The 25686-nt window shown below is 39.2% G+C and overlaps 1 protein-coding gene across 15 annotated transcripts in view; it reads left to right on the top strand.

The window, feature by feature from the left end:
• MEF2C (myocyte enhancer factor 2C) overlaps positions 1–25686 on the top strand; it is a 170559-nt gene that overhangs the window by 56999 nt on the left and 87874 nt on the right. For 10 of the 15 annotated variants that reach the window (XM_053409323.1, XM_053409318.1, XM_053409320.1 and 7 more), the window contains one exon: positions 19401–19597. In XM_053409323.1, the coding sequence (XP_053265298.1) occupies positions 19544–19597 (54 nt within the window). In that variant the 5' untranslated portion in view covers positions 19401–19543. Of the gene's footprint in view, positions 1–17163; positions 17446–17678; positions 17698–19400; positions 19598–25686 lie in introns of those variants that run through there. The other 5 variants (XM_053409312.1, XM_053409313.1, XM_053409316.1 and 2 more) reach the window with 4 other exon arrangements.

Here is a 25686-nt window from a genome sequence, read left to right as displayed (position 1 = left end):
ACATTGATAATAAGCATAATTACGGGTGTATAGGCTTTTGTCCAAATGGAGTCTGGCAATCTTACTTGAGCTGTGAAAATTGAAGATAAACTTTCAATACTTATTTCAGTCTTTTCCTTGGAATATCAAGTCTAAACTTTATAAATACTACCTATTTAATCCCAGGAAATTTTCATTTGGTTGTACCTGGCAGAGAATATCACTGGGTGACTAATTCCATTTCTGCTTGCAGGTTTGAGGGAAGGCATTGGGTTTTAGTGTGAAAAGCACTACACAGTGGCATGAACAGCGAACACATTGCATGCTAGTAATACATTGTGTTTATCCATCTGTGTTAAAACACCTTGGCAGTTCCAGGGCTCTGAAAGCAACAGTGTGGTTTGGGTCTGCTACCGTGTAGTATCAGGGAGTGTTTTAAGATGAAGTTGTTTCAATTAGAAGCTTATAAGATCAGATGAGTGAAAAAAAAATCTTAGCATTGGCAGCGAGCATTAAAGTTCAAGTCGGTGTCAGCAATTGGCAACATTTGGTTGCATCTCAGCCTTGGAGGGGGATTTGCCCTTGAAAGGGTTGTAAACAGCACTAGGCACATGTTTGCGATCAGGTCTCCTCTTTATCTGAACTGCATTTTATTTTTGTCTTGCTAGACACCATAGAAAGGATGTTTTCTCCTCCTCTTTCACATGACAATGTTTTATTTAGGGTTTTACAGTGCTATACCACACATCTGTGTCTGATTTATGGGACGAAAAAAAAGGGGAAACAGATTTTTTTTCCCCCAAGCCACATCTACACCTCCTTTTCTTTTTCTCTTTGCATCAGATTAATGAGCAAGTGTTCATATGACATACTGGAAGTTGGGACTTTCATGAGCTACCAATAATGTCTGCATAGCTGTCTTCTAGTTTGGCCATGATTACTTCTCATAATGTGGGCAAGAATGTTTAAAATTCAAGGGACAGACTAGTCTGGAAAATCATACTGCTTTTCTTTCAGACTTTGCAGGTCAAGATAGATACCTTTGCATTCAAAATAGCTACAACACTGTGATATAATGCAGCCATATTTCTTTCTCTGTGTCACATGCATATGCTTGGATAATTTCCCCCCACTTTCAGTAGTCCGGTAGACAAATGTATATCAACCTTCAACAGACATATCAAAGATCTATGCATTTTTGTTACTTTGTGGCTCAGTCAGTTGGCTTTATAAGGTTCCTGCCAGGAATAACAATTCAGTATATAGGTTTCTGAAATGTTGCTGTCACTGAGATAACAGGCTTAATATTCAGCCACAATTATTCTTAAATAATAGTACTTGACATTGGTATGGTACTTCAAAATGCTTCACGTAAATAGTAATCCTTCCAACAACACTGTAATGTTATTTAATTAAGTATTGTTAACCTCCATATGGAGTCTGAGAGAATGGCAGAGGCAAGTTTTGGACCAGGGACCTCTTGAGTCATAGCTCAGTCTCTTAGAACGTTAAGAGGACCTTGACAATGTGTGATAGGGTTGTTTGCTGTAATGCCTGCAAAAATGCAGCTTAGTGTTTCTTCATTCTCTTGCCTTGTAACATTAACAAAAAGTATAGTACTTTTTGTCCTGTGAATTGTGTTGAAACCAGCAAACTTACGCTTCCTCTTAATCTGTTTATGCCTTGCTTTGATGTATGTGTTCCTCCTTGCTATGTAGCCGTTGGCCTCTTTAAGAATGTAACCATAATTTGTGATTTCAGAACAGAAAGTAAAACTTACTGTACCAAATACCTTTGAAGGAAAAGCTTCTTCTGTAGTAAACACAACAGGCTATATCCAGTGGTGTTATTTTCGGACAGCTCTTTGATCTAGTGGAGGCTTCCATGAATGGAAGGGGGAAATAATTTTTTTGCTGATTCCCCCTTCCCCCAGGGGACTCTGGGTTCCCTCGGAATATCACTGGAGGTGTTGTGGGTGGGGGGCTCTAGGAGAAAGGGAAAACTTGTCCAAAAGTGCTCCCCTCTCTGTCCATTCACAGTTAGATGAAACCTGTCATAGAGATCGTAGACAAATCACAGTTCATGCATCTGTACACACGTTATCAGAATATAATGTGTTTGCATAAACTGTGAATTGACTACACATTGAATTAGTCAGTTAGAGCGCATGGAGTAATCCTATGATGTCAGGTGTTTAAGAGGTTGTCTGAATTTGCCTTGGTTTGTGCAAAACATCGACAAAGTAAAGTGCAGGGTGATTATGTTTTATTGTGGTGGAAAATGAGCTGAGGAAACCCAGCCATGCAAACTCATTTGCAACCTCCACCAGCAATTCTGCAAGTGCCATCAGGAACATCATTTTCTAAAAAGTAGTAATTATTTTCCATGAAATCATTCAAAATGGGAATATATGAATGATTGCTTCCTGTGAGTGTCAGAGTGTACTACAGAGTGTAGTCTATGGTAAATAATTTCTTCATTCTGCACTTTGTGTTAATTGATCTATGTTTCTATGGTTTAATAAGCATACACAGGCTTTTCTGCTACTCCCCAAGCAAGAATGTGTTATGAACTGAAACTGGCTTCTGTTTCTTGTGAATCTTGTCATTGCAGAATAAGAACTGAACGTAGACCCAGAGTATGGCATCGCCTGCTATGCAAACATGAACACACCACAGTTACTGGCATGAATAATTAACATTTTAAAGAGGCATTTGCACAAACAATTACACCAGTGTAAGTTCCACTAAAGTCAATGGGATTATAACAGTGTAAGCTGTCATTGAATCCCTCCCACCCCCAGTAACTGCTCTGCCCTGGACCTGATTGGATCATGTCAGGAGCTCATGTGGATTCAGGGAGGCAGAAAGTGTCTCTTTCTCGTTAACATGGTTTGGCCATATGTCACACAGTTTAAGTAGTATGTGAGGCCTTTTAATTAAGGCTGACAGGTCTTTAAATGGACAAATCTATAGACTGGACTTGGCCAAACTAATCTTTCCTCCCACGTTCTTCTCTTGAATTCTGCATATCTATGTTCTGATGTGTGCTGTGCCAAATAAATCCCCCCACACACTTTTCTCTTTCTCTTCATCATTTGTTGATTTTTGTGAGTATCCTTTATTTCATTCTGCAAATCATTCCTCCAGTGGTGTGCACACTGCAGCCTTCATATCAGATAGCTCAGTGAGTAGAGCACGAGGCTCTTCATCTCATGGTGGTGGGTTTAAGCCCTATGTTGGACAAAAGATACCTGCATTGCTGGGGTTGGACTAGATGACCCTTGTGGCCCCTTCCAGCTTTACAATTCTATGATTCTAAGAATCCTTGTTGTTTCCTGCAAACCCCATGATATCTGCGACTAACTGTGCAATCTGGCTTTGTTCAATGAAGCTTACTCCCATGTAAGTGTGCATAGGATTTCAGTCTTAATCACAAGGGCACCCCAACTCACTTTCTCCCATTTCCACATCTTTTTATTACCGAGAAGGTTACTGACTTTGGTAGAAGTGTTCATGGCACAGCGTGGGCAGAAGTATTTGCAGGAACAAGGGTGTGGCTGAACTGGAACTGATATGTGACTGATGAAATAGGAAGGGATAAACAGTATGATATGATCTTCAAGGGAATGAATTTCATACATGCACATCCGATATAAATAGAAGTGATATACAGTTCAAGTACTTGAGCAGAAGAAAACACCTCTTCCATAATGGGCGCTCTTTTATGTATTTACTTATTGACTTGTTTGATTAAAATTGGACCTTGCCCTCCTCCTCGTGGCACACATGGAGTTAGTTCCCTTGGTGGACACAGATGACATCTGCAAGTTTTTGCAATAAAAACTTTTGCAATTGGTAAATAAAATAAGATTCTTCTGTTAGGCTTCAACAAGAGGAGTTTCGGTTTTTACTGATAAATATTCATACTTAGAAGTTTTAAAACCTTTGGATTTGTTCCAAAAATGGAGAGAATGAAAAAAGGAGAAGATATGCACTCAGAGCCACGCAGATGCATGGGCAGAATGGCAAAACAGAATGGCACATTTAAAAAAGATGCAAAGGGCATAATGTTAATGTTCCACAATATTTGGGGTGAAAGACCCCTATCCTTACAACAGTTTGTATGTTCAATGAACTTACAGCCATTATTAATGCATATAATGTAGGTAGATGAATGGGTTGCATCTATATTGAGGTGTTGTCTGCTCATGCAAGGACTGTTACACCTCACACTTGGGAGTTAATGAGGAAAGGGAAACTTAATAATAATAATAATAATAATAATAATAATAATAATAATATCTTATTTATATCCCACCCTCCCCAGCCAAAGCTGGGCTCAGAGTAGCTAACAACAACACAAGTAACACAACATTCAAAAATCAATTCATTTTAAAATCAATTCAGAATCAAATTCATGGCAACTATTGGGCTAGTTTGAATCTTTTTTCCCCCCTCGCTTGTGTGAACTCTTTTGCTAGTGGCTATTTTTGTTCTGCTCGTCATTCTTTGGATCTGTGGATTTGTTGTGCATGCTACTGGTTTGTAACATTCCCTTCAGTCCACCCACCTGACTTAGGCAAAATCTATCCAAAGTTTAATTCTTTGGAAGGTGCCTCTTGGAGTCCAATGAATTTAATTGGTATTTTGTAAATAGTGTTTCTTTATTCACTAAACTTTTGCACAACAACAACAACAACAACAACAATAATAATAATAAGCTCCCATCACTATTAGGCCTAAGGAATGCCAGGATTGCCTCATGGCCCTTAGGCCTTGCAACAGTTCTCAATAGAGCTGTAAATGACCACTTGCAACAGTTCATGGTCGGAACTGTAAACTCATGGCACTCTGTTCCTAGCTAGGAGCTACTGTGACTGCCCTACTCATTCACAAGCACCACCAGTGCTTGATGGGTCATGTCAACACAGTTTGGAGCATTGTGAATCATGCCATATATTTAACTATGATTGGATTCCCAGCCCACATCTGTCATAAGTACGCTTTCTTAGTCTTAAATCCAGTAAGTTTTCAGTAGAATTTGCATTCAGGTGGCAAAATTCACTATTTTAAACCAAAAACAAAACATTAGCTCATTCTTCCCTAATCTGGTGCTCTCCAGATCTTTTGGACTATAGTACCCTTAATCCCTGACTGTTGACCATACTGGTTGGGCTTGATGAGAGTTGCAATTGGAAACATCTGGAGGACACCAGGTTGGTAACGGTCACATTAATGTCCTCACAGTAGTACAGGAATCTGGATTCTTGAGGTTTAGGGTGCACAGTTTAGCTGGATTTTGGATTGCAGTCCTGAAGCACATGTGCTTGTATTTGTGTAAAAATGAGAACTGACTGTGCTTCCACCTGGCAAGCCAAAATATATCACTGAAGGCTCCCCTATCTCAGGGGATGGTCTGTATTTTCAGATGCCCTTAATACAAAATAGCAGCTGTGGTGTTAGCAAGTCTTGCTACTATTCTAACTACCAGTGGTAACTCCAAAAAGAAATACTACAATTTCTCTTCTGTTTTTAAGCCCTAGTATCCATTATCAGTTGAAATACTAAAAGACTAATGTTTATTTCTTAAAATACAGAATATTGGATTTGTCTTGGCTCTTCAATCATATATTAGCAGTTCTGGAGCGTCCCCCTCCCTGGCATATGTTAATTGGTTGTTTTCTTTGACAAATTATGGGCTCTTTCTTTGATGAGGCTCAGTTGCAATCATGCTGGAGTCAAGGATGTAAAGTTTCCAGTCTCTGCTTGCATCTCGAACCACTACAAACATCTGCATGTTACTGCAGTGCTGAGTAATGGTGAGATTTGTGTTGGTCTGATTTCCCTAGAGATTCCTCCACCTCCCCCTGGATATTTTCTGCTCTGTGTACTAAATCTGTTACAGGGTTTGTCCTTCATAGCAGAAGTATGCCCTAAAATTACCATCTTTTCCTATTACTAGAACACAGTCAGAAAAAGTATACAAAAATAATGCATTTGTATCAGGCCTGACAACTATGACCCATGAAGTCAGAGGCAGTTCACTGACTACTGCCTGGGGCTTCAGAAGTTGCCTGATTTTTCTGCATGCCTTGGAGGAATATCTCACAACTGGACACCGCCCCCTCAACATTGAAATCAATGGTATTTTCTTGTGAGAAAATATGCTTCATACTGCACTGTTAGACTCCCTTTTAGTCTACTGATGTACTGTTAAATAAGAGGCACACACCATCAAGAATTTAAGCAGAATCTAGAATGCAACTTGGAAGTCCCTACTCTATTAGATTCTCCTTGCAACTAGGAACTAATTTAATTGGTTGTTTTAATGATTTCCCAGGTGAAGCCACCCTGTGCTCCAGTTCAGAGGGGGAGGCAGGGTACAAGTCTATCCAATTAATAAATAATACTGTGGAGAACCTGAACTTTATGATGACTCCATATCTCCTTTTCTTCATAAAGAAAAATCTAAAATTCCAGCAGAGTAAATTTGATACTAAAATCTTCAGATGAATTCTGTGATACTGTAAAGTTGACTTCATGAAATATAAATCACCTTTGGATTCTCTTGACTGTTCTCCCTTCTTTTGCTTCCTCTGGAGAGAACAAGCAAACTCCTCTCTTACACGACCACTTGACAGACACTGGCTTTCTTTTGGTTGTGTCTGAGGCATGTGTTTTCAAAATAAGGAACTGACTAACATTTCAGAATTCAGTTAGTTTCTGTGGAAAGCATGTCTCCTTCATCTCACCCCTCCTTTATCTGAGGTGCATTTGGCATCTTGCATCTTGTCCTCACAGAGGCCAGCCGGGCCTGTGGGAAACCCATGAACAGGACAACAGTACTATCCCCACCTGCAGTTACCAGGAACTGGCATTCAAAAACTCGTTCCTCATATAGTGGAGGTAGAACATCACCATCCTCATAGCTGGTAGCCAGCAGCCTTATCCTTCATGAACTTGACTTCTTTTAAAGCTGTCCAAATTGCTGGCCATGATGTTTACATATTGTAAACATGAGAGAGAATTCCATACTTTACGTATGTGCTATGTGAAGAAGTACTGTCTTTTGTCTGTCTTGAGTCTTCCAACATTCATTGGATGGTCCCCCGTTCTAGTATATGAGAGACCTGCTCTACAATTGTGCCAGTTTGTGGAGCTCTCTGGATCTGGAAATCCATCTGACTCTCACCTTATGTTTTTGCCTCTCTTTTAAGATCTTTAGGCAGTTGATAACTTGGTTAAGCAAATAATTATTTTAAATACTCTATTTGTTTTTAATTGTTGCAGAAGTTCTTTTGATCATGTGATGCTGAACTATTTTTTAAAATTGATTTTGAGCCACTTTGGGTGGCAAGGCAATATATGAATCTTCTTCTTTTTAAATAAAATAAAAATACAAGCATACAATAATTGTGGATTGTGTATTACTCCTAGTTGGACATCCATTATTTCTACTTAAGCAGTAGCTAAGTAAGAATGGTTTTGCTATATTTTATTGCCTATGGCCTTGAAGATTGGTTAACAATCCTTAGCTAGATGAACCATTGGTTTAAACTTGGAATAAAACTCAGTGGTAGAAAAAGCATACGTTTGCAAAGGAAAATGTATCTCTTTTTTTATTTCATTGTGAAAACATTCTAGTCTCAAAAGACACTTGAGTGGAGTGGATCTTCACAGTGAAAAAAGAAAGAAAAGAGAGACGTTTTTCTTTGCAACCTTGTACTTTTTCTATCACTAGATGAAAGTCTGTTTTGCACTATCTGGTCCTTTGTTATCTCCTTCAGTTCTGAAAGCCATTGTGTTTGACTATATTATTCCTGCAACACAGGGAACATGAAATAGAAAACACTTTCCCCACCTACCCAGCAGTATTAATCGTTGTAAAGAAATATAGCAGATATTCTTTCAGCTGCCATTTTTAATGTCGCATCTTGATGAGACTGTTTGAATAATTCTCCTATCTTTAATGAGCCATTGATTAAAAATATGGCAATGTACTCTATGTGTTATCGTTGACAGCTGCACTGTCTGTAGTGACTGTCATACTGAAGATATGTATATGGAAATGTAAGAAGTCATGTTTTTAAGAGCAATACACATATGTAGGGGTAGTATCTTTCATGGTCTGCTTCTGCAGAAGAACAAAATGTTGGAAATAAATCACTCTCTGAAGTATTCCTTAATATTTGGGTTAGCAACATGAAGATGATCTAATCCCCCTGTTCCATATCTGTCTGATGAAAAGTTATGTGTACCTTGAAAAATCCTCATCCCACCACCAAACATATACACTAGGACTAGGAAGCACAGGATCTGATGTCTGTATGTACCACTGTGTAAAAAAACCCCACACGGTTGTAATCTTCTTTTCCTCTGAACAATGGGGTGGTTGATTTTCATCATGACAGCATATGTCTACATGGGGTGAAGACAAGATGTTAGTGGCCTTAAACATGCTCTATGCTAATTAAAATAAGATAATATCAAATAATTATCATTTTTATTCTGGGGATCCAGTCTTATGGCATGGCCATAACCCAAGGAAGAACAGTGATAGCCTCCTTTAACATTAGCAGTTTAAATGAACAAAGAAGGGCATAATATATATCGCAATAATTGTAGCACAAGGTCATGTGGCTGTGCTTTGGCCTCCAGAAAATGACTAGAGATAAATCTCTGCTGTTTGTTCTTCAAAGCAGAAGATGGAGGATAGATTCCCAGGCAGGTGTTAGCAGTTTAGATTAAGATGAGCCAGATGTGTCTAGAAACTACTTTTAAGTCTCCGGAGAATGGTTTTCATTCATTCATTTCCCTGGAGACTTCCCAATCAAGGAGCTCCAAATCCTGAGGCTACCTGCATTTCAAGTGAGGCACAGCAATGTCCCTCCAAAGCTTTGTACATGAACATGTGTGAAAAAATTAGAGCAGAAAATTAAAGATGTGTTCTCATCATCCCTTCCAAGCGCACTTTCCATGTGTCTTTAATTCCCGTGCCCCACAAAGAGTAAATCATTTCTTCCAGTCTTCAGCTAGTTTTGCCCCAAAACCAACAGAGGGTTGCTAATCATGAATAGCTGCTATGCTATATAATAATAATAATAATAATAATAATAATAATAATAATAATAGCTACGTGCCCTGGTGTGAACAGACATTTGATCTCCAGAAATGAGCAGGAAGGGCATGGCGATAAATATGATTGCCTGCTAATTCCTACGAATCGTTGCTAAAGACATAGGAACAGGAACCAGTTCAGAAGCTGACAATTCCAATGGTTACAGATTCCAAATGTGGGGTGGTGTCCAACTAACATGTTCCATCACTGCAAGCATTTCTGCTTGCACAACAGGACTCACCCCCTTACCCCTCCACTTTCCTTTTGCATGGGCTGCAGCTCATATGAGTCACAGTCATGGCCACAAGTGGTTCACCAGGCAAGATGGAGCTGTCACACTAGTTTCCTAGCAGGTGGGGTGCTGTTGTTTACTGGGAGCGGGTGGGTAGGTTGGCACAGTCCAGACACCCTAGCAGAGCCAATCTAGCACTCCTGCTGGTGTGTTTGCACTGCACTGACTGCCCTGCCATCTCTCCCCATCCCCTCTCTCTTCCATTCAGCAAGAGCAACACACCTGCTGGGAAGCTAGCCCCACCTGGCAAGCCGCTTCTGGTTGTGGGAAGAGTAAGATATCATTTAGAATAGTTTATGAAACATAAATAATGGGTTAGATCCAGATTACGTAAATTTTGCTTTAGTCTCCTTGAAATAACTGGAACAAGTTATTACAACACAATAGCCTTCCACTAGAATATAGATCCTTCTTTTCTCCTTTCTTTTTTAAAAAATACAGTTCAGGACTTATATTCACAAAACTAAATTAAAAATAGGAAATGATATCAAGAGAAAGAAAGTATAAAAATAAGGGGCGCCAATAAACGCAAACACAATTTGGTATGTTGGCTCTTCTCAGGTATTTATCCATTTCCATCATTTTGAAAGCATAATTGTTTAGATCATGTAAAGCACAAATTAGTCAGCCTCTCTTTCTCATACACACACACACACACACACACACACACACACACACAGTCACTTTATTATAATAGGTTCATTAGAACAGAGGGAATGTTTGCAGAAGACCTCGTCCATTACTTGGGTATGTCTGAGCTACAAATTGATACGTTGTATCATGAATTAGGACTCACAATAGCCTTCAATTGCACTTGATCAGAGGAGCTTAATTGGCATTAAGAAAATAGACCAAAGTAAAGAGAGATGTACAAGTGAGAGGATTCGTCACTTTATTGGATTTCAAGACCCTGTGAGCCATGAATCTTAATTGGGGCCAGTTGGGATCATTTAATAATTGCTGTCAGAAGATCAGATTTAATTCTCTTTATAAAAATACCACAGTGGGATGGAGTTAAGCAAATTGTCATTCAAGGTTTCAAATGAACAAAGCTTTAATTAGGTTGATTAGCCTACTGTAAGGAAGAGGAAAGATACAGACAATTGATGAATCTACTATAAGCCATATGTGGGCCATAAAATGACAGAATTATCAAATACCTTTATTTCAGTTTGGTATATGTTATTTATCAATATTTATTAATATGCTACATTTCAAGAGTAGCTTCCAAGGCCGTTTATTTCTGTATTTATTTTGTTTGCTTGCTTAGATCCATTGTTTTGCATGTATGTTAACTTTGACATGCTGTTAAAGTTATTGGAGATTTTCTGGAAATTAATCATTTATAGCACACATTTACCACAAAGTAAAATGGGGCTGACTGCAACCTTACCTGAGATTAACCCATTTTACTAAATATGATTTCCCCCCCCCCCGTGTAGATATGCATAGAATTGCATTGCAAAAATTGAAGTGTTCAATGTTTTGTCATGATAGCATCTTCTATGTTTTCTGGCCACAGCAGAATGAAATATTATACCTTTTTATACTAATGTTCATTCTATAAATATGTACCAGTGTGATGTGCTTAATAATGACTAGTCTATTTGTGCCAATAGAAAGTCTTCCTGTTATATTCCTTCAATGGTCCCTCTAACCTTGGGGCTGTGGAAACTTGCTGTTCTCAACTGCAGAAACTTTGGTGGACTCCATCTAAGTGTAGAAGCTGTCAGACCTGGGGGGTAGTGTGAACTCACATGTACATTGTTTGTGTGAATGCTACATCAAAAAGAATATTACACAGGTGTAAACAGCAGTCCAAGTTCAGTAGGGCATGTCCAACCTGATCCACACTAAAAAATGTAGAGGATACCCATTTTGCCCTGCTTTGTCTGTGAAGTGTGCAGTTCCTATGCAAATTTATCCAGAAGTAAGCCTCAATTGTGGGACGCGGGTGGCACTGTGGGTTAAACCACAGAGCCTAGGACTTGCCAATCAGAAGGTCGTGGTTCGAATCCCCGCGACGGGGTGAGCTCCCGTTGCTCGGTCCCTGCTCCTGCCAATCTAGCAGTTCGAAAGCACGTCAAAAGCACAAGTAGATAAATAGGAACCGCTCTGGCAGGAAGGTAAACAGCATTTCCGTGCGCTGCTCTGGTTTGCCAGAAGCAGCTTAGTCATGCTGGCCACATGACCCGGAAGCTATACACCGGCTCCCTTGGCCAATAAAGTGAGATGAGCGCCGCAACCCCAGAGTAGGTCACGACTGGACCTAATGGTCAGGGGTCCTTTACCTTTTAAGCCTCACTTGGGGGATTAGACAAGCACATGGAAAACAAAGCTCTCTGTGGCTACTAGTCATAGTGGCCATAGGCTGCTTCCAGGAAGAGCAGCAGGATGCCTGTGAATACGAGCTGCTGGAGAACAAGAAGGAGTGAGGGCCATTCAGTGCTATTTTTCTAGAACTCAGTGCCAGAATTCACCATGAATGCCTCCCTTGCTCTCTCATAATGGCAATAGCGCCCATCTGAGAGGTGCCAGAACTGAGTTCCAGTGGGTTCTGGGTGAAAAAAACACCTGGGTCCATTGCCCTTGTGTCCTTCCTTGGGGCTTTCTGTAGGGAACAGGATCTGGACTATTTAGATATTTGACCTGCTCTGCATCAGTCCTTTTACATTCTTATTTTAGTAGAATACACTCCCACCAAGTAGGCTTAGGATTGCAGCTGTAGTTGCTACTCTCTACTATTTCATTCTCTGTGTCGCTCTATGGGGCAGAGAGGAGTAGGGTGGAAATGGATGCAGAATTTTGCTGGATCTCGAAAGTTCTCACACTGGAAAGCGTTCCACTGCAACTGGGTGTGGCTCCCATCCGTGTTAGTGAATGGTGATTTTTTTCCTTTCTCACAGGTTGCAGCTTTTAATATCCTTTTGTCACTCCGTATACTAACAGGTTACAAAGAGCCATTTCTGAGAAAACATAATGCACACTGAAGGCCACGAGAAAGATTAGCTAATGTACCTTCCAATTGATTTTGTTTATTTTTTTCCGGCTTACTCATTATGACAATAATAAAATGAAAAATATTGACAATAATCCTGAAGTGGAAAAAGAAAGTCTTTCCCCCACTGAAAGAGAGATTGTTAAGTGAACGGGTATTTGGTTACTAAAAGCTAAAAAAAAAAATCAGCATGACAGCAATATTTCACCTATGTAAATGAAGTGTATTTGTATTTTTGTGTCAAATTGATACTGACCTTCAAGGAGAAACCCTGCCAAACTATACGTCCATCCATCTGCAGTTATGGGCAATGTCAAAGTATCTCCTGTTTCTATGTACACTCCTATAAGTGTCTCTGCATGGTTGTTCATATCTGTCTTGAGAGACAATAGAGTATGCCTCTGTGGGTGAAATCAAACGCCTGCGTTTGCAGCATTGAAGTGACCTCTGCGGAGCACAAGTCTAGGCAATGTGTATGGAGGTCCTGGGCTGCCCATATGGCAAGACCCTCCTTGGCCTCACTAATGTGGACCAAAGGAAAGCCGAGCAATAAGTTTGGCAACAGCTTGGCTGCAGGAGTTGTTGGAAGGAGATGTACAAGGAGCCATCCAACCATCTTAGGGACTCCACTCCAGATTTGTGTAGAGTTTGCTCCTTGGCCTTTTCTTCTCCCAAAGATATCCCATAAGGCAGTGGAGGTTTAGAATAAGAGTTTTCCTTCTTATTTTGGAGGCTTTCTGTTACAATTGCTTCTCCATGCAAGGAACAACCCTGGAAGATGAGCCTGCTGTGAAAGTCTAGAGTAATTTCAGGCTTTGATTATTCAGGACATAATCAGATCCGTCTCTCTTTTGCTAGTAGCCTACATCAGTGTTTGTCCTTCCTGATGATCAGACACACTATTTTGTTTATAAAATAATTTCTCTAAATGAATAAATTTATGTCTTATGGCAATGCAATATGGAAAGATGAAATAGTTCTTTGTCAGAAGGAATACAGTTTTACTATGTAATAAATCTCATCTGTAATCCATAGAAGAATCTATAAAAGCAAACACACACAAAAGCTTTATAACAAGTTGAAATCATCATCTTCATCATTTAATATTTAGAGTGTTATTGGATGCCGTAGATAAAATCAAATAAGTACTTGCCCACCAAAGTCTAACCCAAATTTGTAGTTTATATTCAGGGCTGGCCCTACCATTAGCCAAGGGAGGTGGGTGTCTCAGCTGGCTGAAATTGTGGGATGGTGAACAGAAGCAATTGGAGAACAATGTGTGCCTGTGACACATGGTTCGTCCTGCACTCTCTAAGATAGCCTGCTGCCTTCAGTTGCACTGGAAGACAGGGTCCCATCATCAGGTTTGAAGCAGAATTCAGTTATTGCCACTTTGATCAGTTTTTGTACTTGGAATGGGAGAAGGGAGGCATCTTGATTTTTTGCCTCAAGTAGCAAATCATCTGGGGCAAACCGTGTTTATGCTTGTAGGCAAGGTTACAGCTTCTGTATGACTTCAGTGTTTGTGCTAAACTTCCTGTTGTAAAATGCATGCTCTCCTGAGATGAATTTAGCAGATTAGAATGAAATCCCTTGCACATCTTTTAATGTGGCAGACCAGTCATAAGATCAAAACACATAAATGTAGGTTATGTTAAATTTCTGAACTGGAATGTTTGAGACAGATGTTTGAAATCTTCGGATGACTCAGATTCACTTTATTTATTTCTTTTAAAAATAATGGCTTTCTGCCCAAATTAGATTACTGCATATAGTGGAGCACGCTGTTCGTGTGTTACAGATCTAGTGCAGCAGTAATGACATCTAGTGTATAACTGTATAATGAAAAAGTTGTTTTAAAAGGGCCAGATTCTGGTTATATCCTTGTGTGATTGGTGCCAGGGGAAATGGATTTGGCAACGTCTGTACTGACCCATGCCGGCCTCTATATATTCAACAGCAGCATACAGATCATGTCCCATAATAATTTCTCGTTGGTGGTGCTGGCTGGACTGGATTTAAGTATTCCAGGTTCAGATTCCTACTTAGCTGTGTGTAAAACTCTTGGTGGCTTTGAGCAAATCTCTGTCTCATTCAGCCTGATTTATCTCACAAAGTGTTATTTTGAGGTGAAGGCTATGATCTTATACATTCTTATTACTAGGGAGTAGGTTGCATTGGAAACTCTGGGGTTTATTTCAGAATCAACAGGAATAGGATGGGCAGAATATATGTGTAACAATATGTGTTATGGCCCACATCAAACCATAGATTAGCATGAATTTAGGATACTCCGCACCCATATACAAACACTGTTCCTCATCTGCTGTTCTTCAATGTTGGGCTGCGCTGTGACCTGCGGTCGTTCATGGTCCTATAAGGCAGAACAGTTGAAGCTTTCTTTATATAATATTAACTATACTTTTCTGTGCCCGTTGTTATATTGCTGCTTTCTTTCTGGCATCAGTTGGGCTTTCTCTCTTAGTGTCAAATGTACAGGCTGTGCTTTTTGAAGGAATGGAAGCAAAGCCCCTTCTTCATCTTTGAAAACAGAACAGATTTTTATTTTTATTACAGGGCAATCCGATAGATGTTTACTCAGAGGCAAGTTTACTTAAAGTCAATGGCGCCTGGGCATAGGATTGCAGTCCTATTCACACTTACTTGGGAGTAAGTCCTAGTGGGAATTACTTCTGAGTAGACCTATCTATAGGATTGCGCTGTCAATCTCTGCCCATGACACAAGCTTGAGGGTTCTTTTGTTTTTGTTTCAAATGTAAGAACCGTTACATTTGAATGTAAGAATATGTACAGCCAGGCAAAATGGGTGGGGGCTGCTATTTATGGGACACTTTTTGCATTTTCTAACAAAGCTTCCATCACCATTAAATAAGTTTTCCCTCTGGCTACCACTTTGTTTATAAATTGGATGTATTGAGAGTTCTCTGTTTTGCTGCTTCTTCTTGCCCCTTGGGTGACTTGTTCAAAGGGACCTCTGTCTGGGGTGTTATGCAGCTGAGCAGATTCAGAAAGTTCTGTTCGCAGAAGGAAGTAAAGAGTTTTGGTTCCCATTTTGCACTTCTGGAACAGTTTAAGGAAGGAAGCACCTTTACACCTTTTATTGTTCGTGGTTGCTGACATCATCTCCTTCCCTGACCACTCAGTGCGTGTTTCCTGCTATTCTGTCAAGATTCTTCTGTGTTAGTGAGTGGGAGGGAAAGAGAAGGAGAGAGAGGGGGAAAATGTGTGAGAGAGGGAGTGAAGAATGGCTGTCTGCAGTGCTGCATCTGCCCACTGGAACTCAAATCACTCTTCCCTCAACTATCTGTGCCTTTGGCAATCATAGAGCGAACAGAAGCCCGCCAAACTGAAGTTCCTCTTTTTAGTAAACAGTCTGATTTTATTTTATCTTTACAAAAGTATTTGGGTTTCCAAAAGGGGGGAAATGCTGAAGGCTGTGATTTTGAAGAATGTTAATATCTGAATAATGAAACATCGACATTTTTTTAAAAGATGCATTTGTTTACATATAACTCTGTCATTAGCCTGGAAGGTTTATTTAATGTGGACACTATTTTGACAGGGCTTCTGGAATAATTTTAACTTGCCATATAGCTAGTTTTGCCTAGTGCACTTTTTTATTTTTAAATGCAGTCTGAGGGTTTACGAAGCACTGCAATTTTTCTAACACTTGTAGTGTACATACCTTGAGATAACACCCTTTGCAACTCAAAGCATCTTTTCCAAGTTCCAAGGGCAGGTGGTAAGGAATTCTGGATCTCCTTCACTCTTGGCACAGATCTTTAAAAATATTTTAAGGTTTATGGCTTTTTTGTTCGTCCCATGATGTATTTTAATTACATTTCTATGTATGGTACTTTGCTGTATGGTTGGGAGTCTTGCCCGTACGTATAAAATAAGATGGATCCTACATTCATGCAGTTTTGCAAAAATGCATGTGCGTGTTTGTGTGTGGTGTTAATAAAATAATGCATGTTAAAGAGAGAAATCGTGAAAAAGACAAAATAATATGGTTTTGACATTAAGCAGGATAGTGTGCGGGGGAATCCTAAAAACGATTTTTTAGTCAAAGCAGTAGCACCAGACTGCAACTTCCCTAGCTATAGAACTGCAGTATTTCTGTGTGGTGTGGGCTTACATACACGCATAAGCATGTATATATGGATTAAAACAGTTGACACATTGTTTCTTGTTCCTCAGCCTATATATATATATATATATATATATATATATATATATATATATATGAGAAACAACAACATAATAATTGGACTCAATGCTTCCTTTTTAAGCCATACAGGCTTCTTTTCCCCACCTCAATCTCCCGCCTCACCACTTGTCAACAGATTGTTGCGGCGAATGGGAACAATGATTCAAATTCATCTCATAACTTACAATGATGTACATTTGGAGTTCTTTCGATGTACCCGGTGAGCTTGCGCTAGATTTACGTCTACTGAGTCCAAGAAGTGTTTGTAGAACTATTTGGAGAATATTTTTATGTAGTTGTGGAATGCTTAACGTTCCTGACACTGGGGTGTTTATAATCTTCTTCTTCTTCTTCTTCTTCTTCTTCTTCTTCTTCTTCTTCTTCTTCTTCTTCTTCTTAAGCTCAGTATGAAATGTGGAACTGCTAGTTGTGTGGGAGGGACTCACCACGTTGTTACTTCACCAGGGGCTCTGCATCCTTGTCCGAACAGACGAGAGTGTCAGCATTTTGTGATCTCTCCCCCGCCCCCCTCCTCTTTCTCATTCGGCTCCAGCAGCTCGATCCGTAAAGCAGTGCTCCTCTTGGCTAACCCCGTGTCACCACTTCTCTAATCTGTCCACTCTGACCTTCCACCCTCAACAAAGCGACAGCTTAGGCAGGCATAGGACTGTAAGCCGATAGTGCCTCGGGCTCCACGTGAATGAAAGGAAGGGAAATTGTTCCATATGCATTTGCTGTGGATTAGTCTATTGGCTTACTGTTGTGGAGAAAGCCTGTTAGACTTCCTGCACGTACATGGGAATTACCTGGCTTTTTATATCAGAGGTAAGCTTGACTGTTGGGGTTGGAGAGATGCGGCGGGGGGGGGGGAGAGAAACTCCCAAGGAAGCAGTCCAGCTGAGAGTAGTTGAAAAACATTCAAAATGAACTTATTGTCCTGGTCACCAGCGAATGTCAGAGAATGCAGCTTTTCCAAAACATGCTTAGATTGTATTTAAAGTACTTTAAAAAAAGAAAAAGAATCTACTACAATTGAGCGTATGCACTCTTTCTGTGTTTCAAGAGTAATGAAAGCAGGTAGGGTTGTTTTGTCAACTCAGACTGCATAAAAGTGAGTTCATTAACTATTTTAAATGCCTAAAACTGCAGAAATGATGTGAGTTGATAGTTTCGTTTCTCTGCTATACTGTAAGTAATGATACCAGCACTGGATTCCTTAAGACTTGGTGGTACAGTGTAAAAGCTAACTTATGGTGTATAAGATTTGGAGTTTGTGAATGAGTAATAGCCTTCTAATTTTTTTTCTTAAGAGCCCAGAACACAGAATAGCTGTAAAATAAACTGACGGAAACAAAATGAGCACAAAACTGAAAATTTGAGTAAAGATCAGCTTTTCCGATCGGAATTTTCAGGCCAGAATTTTCAGCTTCAGAATAAAGTTACATACTGTACCTTTGGGGATAATTTAACAGGTTGGCTATAGGAAAGCCAGCCTACAGTTCAGATTGCACTGTCATATTTTAACATTCTTGTGAATTAAGAAATCATTTTATTGGAACACGGTGGTGTGTGTTGGGGAGAATTAGGCATTAATAATTATAAATGCAATTTTTGATTTCTCTCTATGTGTGCTAAAATTTGTATTTTAGCCTATGTGTGTCTACTCAGTAGTGAGTCCTATTGAGTTAAATGGGAGCTACACTTGGGTGAGTGTGTATAAGATTGCAGTCTCAGTAGACATACATAATAAACATTAATGTTTGCAATGTGCTACAGGGAGATATTTGATTTTATCCGCATAACTGTCGTATACCTTTCGCTTGTGACCTTTTGCTTATTTTTTCAGCTTTTGATTTGCTTTTTATGTAATGTTTTGCAACAGTTTTGAATGAATCCTCTGGTTTATTTTTTGTGTGGAAGAATATTAGGAACACATTGTCATGTGTTTATGAGCTTTCTTTTGCAGTTATGACTCTTTATGATGTGATTAGTTTTTTGCCCTTATGTGTGAAGGAATGGTAGATGCGTGGATTATATTAACAACTGCACCAATTATTACACTTATTGTAGGTGGAAATATATACAAATATATTTAGTCTGTAAAAAAAGCTCACTTTTCAATATGATAGAGCTAAAGGGGTATTTTTCTCTTGAACTATTTCATCTGCAGTCATTCTCTTTCTTTTAAAAAATGGAATATAAGGTTAAAGGATTTAGATTTGGCTGACATTTCTCATATATCAAATAGTACTTTAATAATGGTCTAGCCTAGTTTGCATAATAAGAAACATTATCACCTCTTCTGTTTTCCTTCAAAAGTGAATTAGCTTGATTACTTAGCTTGCACAGGTATGGAAAGGTTCATTAACTCCCTGATTTAGGTAATTTTTCATATTTCCAAGGAAGTCTTACAGAACAGAGAAAATTTGCATCTATGAGAAGTATGAGTGCATGCACTTTAATTGTTTTAGTGATGTCTTAAAAGCTTTCTTCAGCGCTTATATCCAGAGCCTAAGATGTATGTTCCCCACTGAAAGAGCATCTCTTACTTCTGAATAACTGTCTGAGGGTTGAGGTGCCATAGCTGCAAAACAAAACAAAAATCCAGTTTAGCGCAATTACTAATAATAATGCCTAATCATTTCTGACTTTATTGCTTATTTAGCAATTCTGCATTCAAAACCACACTTAAGCAAGTTGGTAAGATATCATAGTAGCATCGTTCTATAAAGATTATGTCCAAATAACTCCCTAACACTTCATTTCTTTTGTGTACTTAGCAGGAACGGATGCAGGGGTCTGTGAATTGAATCGCGTAAGTGCTGAAGAAGGATTCTTGGTTTGAGGAAACAGGAAAGAGGAAGGAAAGATAAGAAGAAAATACACGAGTGTAGGAACGAACGAGAGAAGAAAAACGGGGACTATGGGGAGAAAAAAGATTCAGATCACAAGGATTATGGATGAACGTAACAGGCAGGTAGGTTGCAAAATAATCCTCTTTGCACTTCACAGTCACATCATGGCATAAGTCAGTTCTGTGCTTTGGGGTTAATTTTTTAAAGGGCTCAAAAACATCACATCTGCATCATATATCTGACATTTACAGTAATATTCACATGCTATTGTCTGTGAAGCTTCAATGGTTTTATGCATATTGTTGCATGTTATACACTTTAAAAAACACTCTCTAGTTTTAATATAATACAAGATCCTTCTGCTGAGGATATATCACTGTGACACCTGAATTGTTTTGTAAGATCAGCTCCTTTCTATCAATTGCAAACTACTTTAATTCCAAAACTAACTTTGCTTAGATTGAGACTGTTGCCAATTGCAATGTCAATATTTATTTTATAAACCAGAAAAGCTCAAGGTGGTATGTTGTGGACCTGATCAAGCAAATTTTATTATTTTTCTTTGTATCCCCCCTGTCAAAAATCTGTCATGGACTAGGGTTTTTAGTCATAAAATTTTCAGGCAGAATTTCAGTCCTGAAATACTACCAATAAATCTGACACCTATATGGCAACCATAAAATTGAATTAAGACTTTAAGAAAAGTTTCTTACTTCCGTTTTAAACCAGAGTCAACCTTATAGTAGAAAGGTGTTTGCTTAGACAATCCAATGTACAGAGCAAGAAAAGTACAGAAACAACAACAACATCGAGAAGAAGAAAAGTGAGAAAAGCAAAGAAGTAAATAACATTGTAGCTTCTTACCTATTCAAGAAGTGGTTTGTGCATGTGTGTTATAATTATTTTTACTCTCTCCAAACCTTCCCACAATATTATAGGATAGGTCATGATAACTGCATGTTAAACCGTTCTTTTATAGTGCAGATGTCACCGTAAAACACACTCATACTTTACTGTTAAGGCTTTAAAAGGCTCTGATCCAGAGAAAACTGTGGGTAACAAGATGTTGCTGACTACCAGCAACAGGCAGGTAACAGCTATATGAATTATCCCCGAGGGATGCACATTCCCCTTTTTATTATAAAACTGATGAGAAGACGTCCTCCCATCTGCTCTGCGCAGTGCTGATGTCTATGTACATTTTGATGCACATCTGTGCCAGTTGTGTGCTGAGCTCTGTATGCAGAGTTCTCACTGGAAGCTGTGTGTAGAGTCCCACATCCCAGCTATCTGTGTTGGGGCTCCTTGCACGTTTCACCTTGTTGTGTTCTTAGATTTCAATCCAACAAGGGCAACTTGTGTAGCTGGAAGCCAGCTTGTGTGCATGGCCCTCTGCTAGCTGATGAGCCACATGCCCCTTGTAGAAAGAACCCAACATAGAAATAATTTATTGTTCTAATTTTCAAGCAAGCCTTCTATGAAATTTAAAACGCTGCAGTGCAGGTATAACTTGCCCTCTTCGTGGCAGAAAATCAAGTTTCAAATAAAGCAAACAATGATAATATTTATGATTGATGCATTCTGAGTTTTCCCTGTAGGTTACTTGTTGCCCTGGGCCAAGCCAGAAAGCAATAATTCTGTCAATACCAAGCCACCATATTTGCTTTAATTGTTTATAGCTTAGAATTTAAATTAAAAATGGAATAGTGAGCAGCATTAAGCATTTGGACATCAGTTGTTTTGTCCATGAGCATATTGCCAGTTTGTGTAAAAAAAAATGCCTAAATTAAATTAAATTAAATTAATGGTTGAGGGGATTAATATTTTGCAAAAAGAAGCTTATTTTGATTTTTTACTATTTAAAATATGGCCAATAGTTCGGAAGCTATTATTTTATTCAAGTGCTATTTTATCAAGAAATAGAACACTCTAACTTCCCAGAATATGGAGGTCCATGGGCCTGTTAATCACCTCTCTGCCAAGGTTTAGCACATCATTTAACTCATTCATATTGAATCAATGGGTTCAGGCATGATTTCTGTTTATGGAATTGGCTTTCCAAGGCAGTTAGATATGTGCAATGTATTGCACAAGACTAAGTTAACCACCCTTTAGTCCCATTAAAATCAATGGGGCTAAGGGCTTGTCCACACTTTCTCTTGCCCTGCCACTTTTCCCTGGGGAAGCATGCTACATGCCTCTGAATCTGAGCAAACATCAATCAGGTTTTCCATGAACTGACATTTGCCCCGGTTCAGCGGTAAATAGCTGGTTTTCCTGGGGAAAGCGGTGGAGCAAACAGAGAATCCTTCTGACTTGTGCCTAGAAAGCACAGGGCAAGTGGAAAACCTCCTGGACCAATGGATGAGCCTTTAGTCATGACTAGCTTGTTTCATTTTAACTAACTTCCTCAGGATCAAACCCACAGTTGGTCATTTTAGATTGTACAGTTTTAAGATTTACGTGTTTGATCTGTAGACTGTAGACAGTAAGACACAGTTAGAAGTCTTGAAATGAACTACAATATAAGCTTACTCTTTGGGCACTATAAGGGAAAGTTTCACATTCTTTACAGAAGAAGAGCACCGGGAAGGATTGCAAGTGTAACGGGAAGGGGAAATGGCTACGTCCTCAACATAGGAAGCGTCCTCATACCAAATTCACACACCTAACTGAATGGCAGGTTTTCAGAGAAGGGACATTCCCAGTCATATCTGGAGATGCTAGCAGTTGAATCTGGGGCCTTCCGCCTGCAAAAGAGATGCTCTACAACTGCGCTATGTCACTCTTCACTTACTGTGAGAAGAATATACAGATGACACGATTCATTCAAAGCTAAGCATAAGTCCTGGTCACTTCCACGGTGAATTTCAGAAAGACTTGTTTTTTTCTCTTTAAATGAACGGGGCTTGAACTTTGCATCCATAATGGCTCACTGAAGGTGCTCTAGATTTCAATGATTTAGTAGAGAGAGTGAAAATCCTGACCTGGAAGATGTCAGGATTTGTCTTTCCTCTTAAGCTAGCCCTGCAGTTGCAAGATAAACTCATGAAACCGATTTACAATTATGGCATTAAACTATGCTTGCCATTTTCCCTTTGTGACTGCATGTCACACATTCAAGGTTGTGTTCTCAATCTTCCCTCTCTACAACTTAACAATGTTAGAATTGTTTGACTAGTTTTAAAATAGAAGCTGAGATTCTCAAGACCTCAGGTATATTTAAAGAACCCTAAAATCATATGCTGTGGCAGATTTTTAGTAATGCTAAAAATAATCTAGTGCGATTTGAGAGTTTACTGAAGTAAAATTTGCAGGGTTCTGCAACCCTTGCTTTTGAGTATATCTGTGATTTGAAGTAACCCTGATTTGAATCCAGCTATGATTTGAATCAGAACTCACTGAAATTGATGGACTTAGCTTTGAAATTAGTTGAATGCAACCCACAAAACTTGCTATTGTTTTAAGCTTATTTTTGCCAGAAGGTGTATAAGGGGATGCCCAGGTAAGGAGTGTAATATGTGAAATGTAAAGACAAATTAAAGATACCCAACTCTGTATTTCCCACAGTACACTAATGTAGGGGCAACGGGTAAGAAATAAATTTAATCCCGTTTGCATTTATAGGCAAATATACCTAGTCTGCATTTTCCAAAACAATACGAGAACTGAAACACAGCCATCCTTTGAAATTCACACTCCTCCAGTTCATCGCAGTTCTCCAGCCAAGTAATGTGTACAAAGATGCCAACATTTGTGAAAACAACCTACAGAGATGCATCGTATCGGGGGGATTGCTTGCAAAAAATGTATATATTAAGCAAAACTGCATTAAAAATTTGGCTCTTAAAATAAATGTGCACTAAAATAATGTATTTTCACTTTTTAAAAAAATCAGAAAATGACATGGAAATGTAGAGAAAAATGAGCAGGAACAGAAAGAAAGAGAAATTTTCTGATTCACTCATCCCAATTAGGGGCTAGAAGAACCTTCTGGAAGGTGGGGGACTGGCAGATAGGAAGGAGAGTTTAAGCTGTCCCCTGCCAGCTGGTTCTCACCTACAAATGTTGTCACTCCTTGGTAGTTTTAAATATTCTTCCAAGCTGAGCTCTGAAACCACTAGTCAGGGGTAAAAGATGCAAGGAAGTTATTGCATAGAATCATAGAATTGTAGAATTGGAAGGGAGCCCAAGGGTCATCTAGTCCAACCCTTTGCAATACATGAATCTCAACTAAATCAAACATAACAAATGGCCATCCAACCTCTGCTTAAAAACCTCCAAGGAAGGAGAGCCCACCACCTTCCAAGGGAGTCCATTCCACAGCCGAACAGCTTCTACTGTAGGAAAGTTATTTCTGATGTTCAGTTGGAATCTCCTTTCTTGTAACTTGTAACCATTGGTTCAGGTCCTACTCTCTGGAGTGGAAGAAGCAAGCTTGTTCCATCTTCCATGCAACAGCCCTTTGGATATTTGAAGATGGCTATCATATCTCGTCTCTTTTTTTTTTTATAAGATATTTATTGACTTTTTCACACATTATAAGCATACATATCACAACAAAAAACAAAAACATAAACCATAAACACACACAAAACACAAAAAACACCACATGTATAATTTCAATCCCTTATTTTCATAAAACTTATTTTCCCGACCTCCTCGTACCTCCCCTTACTGCATTCCAATCCCTAATTAATTTTGATCAACAAATCCCTCCCTAATTTCTAATAAATAATTTTGACCTTTCTTTTCATATTGCATAATGATTACAGCATGCAACCTCATATTTTCCAAATCCACAACGTCTTAGCATTCAACAATTTTACAATGTTTCTTAAGATAGTCTTTAAATTTCTTCCAATCTTCTTCCGCCGTCTCTTTACCCTGGTCTCGGATTCTGCCGGTCATCTCTGCCCATATCTCGTCTTTTTCAGGCTAAACATACCCAACTCCCTCAACTGTTCCTCATAAGGCTTGGTTTCCTTAATCATCTTGGTCCCCTCCTTGTTTGCAAGTGAGAAGTGGCATAATATCCAGGAAAACAAAGATTTGTCCTATTGTCCTATTCACACTGACCTGGGAGTAAGTGTTACAGAACTGAGTAGGATTTATATCCAAGTAGGCATACATAAGATGGCACTGTTAGACTTCTTCCGGCTCACAACCCAGAGAAGGAGATTGTCTTTTCCAGACATTTCACCCTTAATATATTTTTATTCCTTCACAATGAAGATACTGTTTCTTTTTGTATAAGCCTGCTTCGTGTAGCCAAGCGCAGGAGTACAAGGTTGCAAGATGGTACCCAGCAACTCACAAAACTGTTTAAAATCACAAAATTAAAAATACAGTACAATAAAGTTTTGTGCAACTTTGTTTTTGCTGTTAGGAAGGGAAACATTTAACAGAAATATATCAACTGGAGCAAGCCTTGTGAGTTAAAATACAAATCAGTAGATATTTAGAATATTTTTTCTCAGAAGAGTTACCTTACCTCATTTAATGTAGCTTGAGCTTTCGTGGGGAAGAGATTTTCAACACTGCAGTGAGACATGGACCCCAAAACAAAATCCTACAACAAACTCTGCTGCCAACTCTTTCCACACATATAGGACTGAATGATATAAATTACAGTATTCCGTAGTTATACTAGCACTGCAGTGTTTTTAATTGATTGGCAAAGCGATTCTATGGTGGGGTGACAGGAGATCCAAAACGGAGTCCTGCCAGGTTGCAGAGAGGGGTTGACAGCTATATATTACCCTTTCCCCCTCCCATTGACCCAGATGGAGGGGATTTAATTTGGCAGCTCCAGTGCTAGTATAGCTTTGAGCTGATTTTGACACTATATCAGGGACTTTAAAATCTGCAGATCTTTGGTTTCCCCCTGACCATTTCTCTACAGTACTCCATTTCTGTGATGGTGGTGGGTCTTTACACGGCTGCATCAGGAAGGCCTCTAGTGGTGGACCTCTCTCTCCACCTGTAGAAAAAAAAGAGTTCTGTGGCAGCCTCTGGCCCCACAATTGCCCTTCTAGAGTTTTGTTAGCGTCATCCATTAAAATCCCTTTACTGACTGAAAATATGGCCTTATGAATCAGGCAGCAGAGTCCCGTCCCCCTGAGCATTATTTTTTATTACAGGAAGATCAAAAACATAGTGGGTGACAGCCTTCTTCTTGACTGAGATGTTGCCCCAGCTCTCCTACATG

This window comes from Podarcis raffonei, chromosome 11 (genome assembly GCF_027172205.1).
Source record: "Podarcis raffonei isolate rPodRaf1 chromosome 11, rPodRaf1.pri, whole genome shotgun sequence".
In the NCBI taxonomy this organism is placed as follows: Eukaryota; Metazoa; Chordata; class Lepidosauria; order Squamata; family Lacertidae; genus Podarcis; species Podarcis raffonei.
Note: the sequence above shows the minus strand (reverse complement) of the source record. Positions and strands in the feature narration are given on the sequence as shown.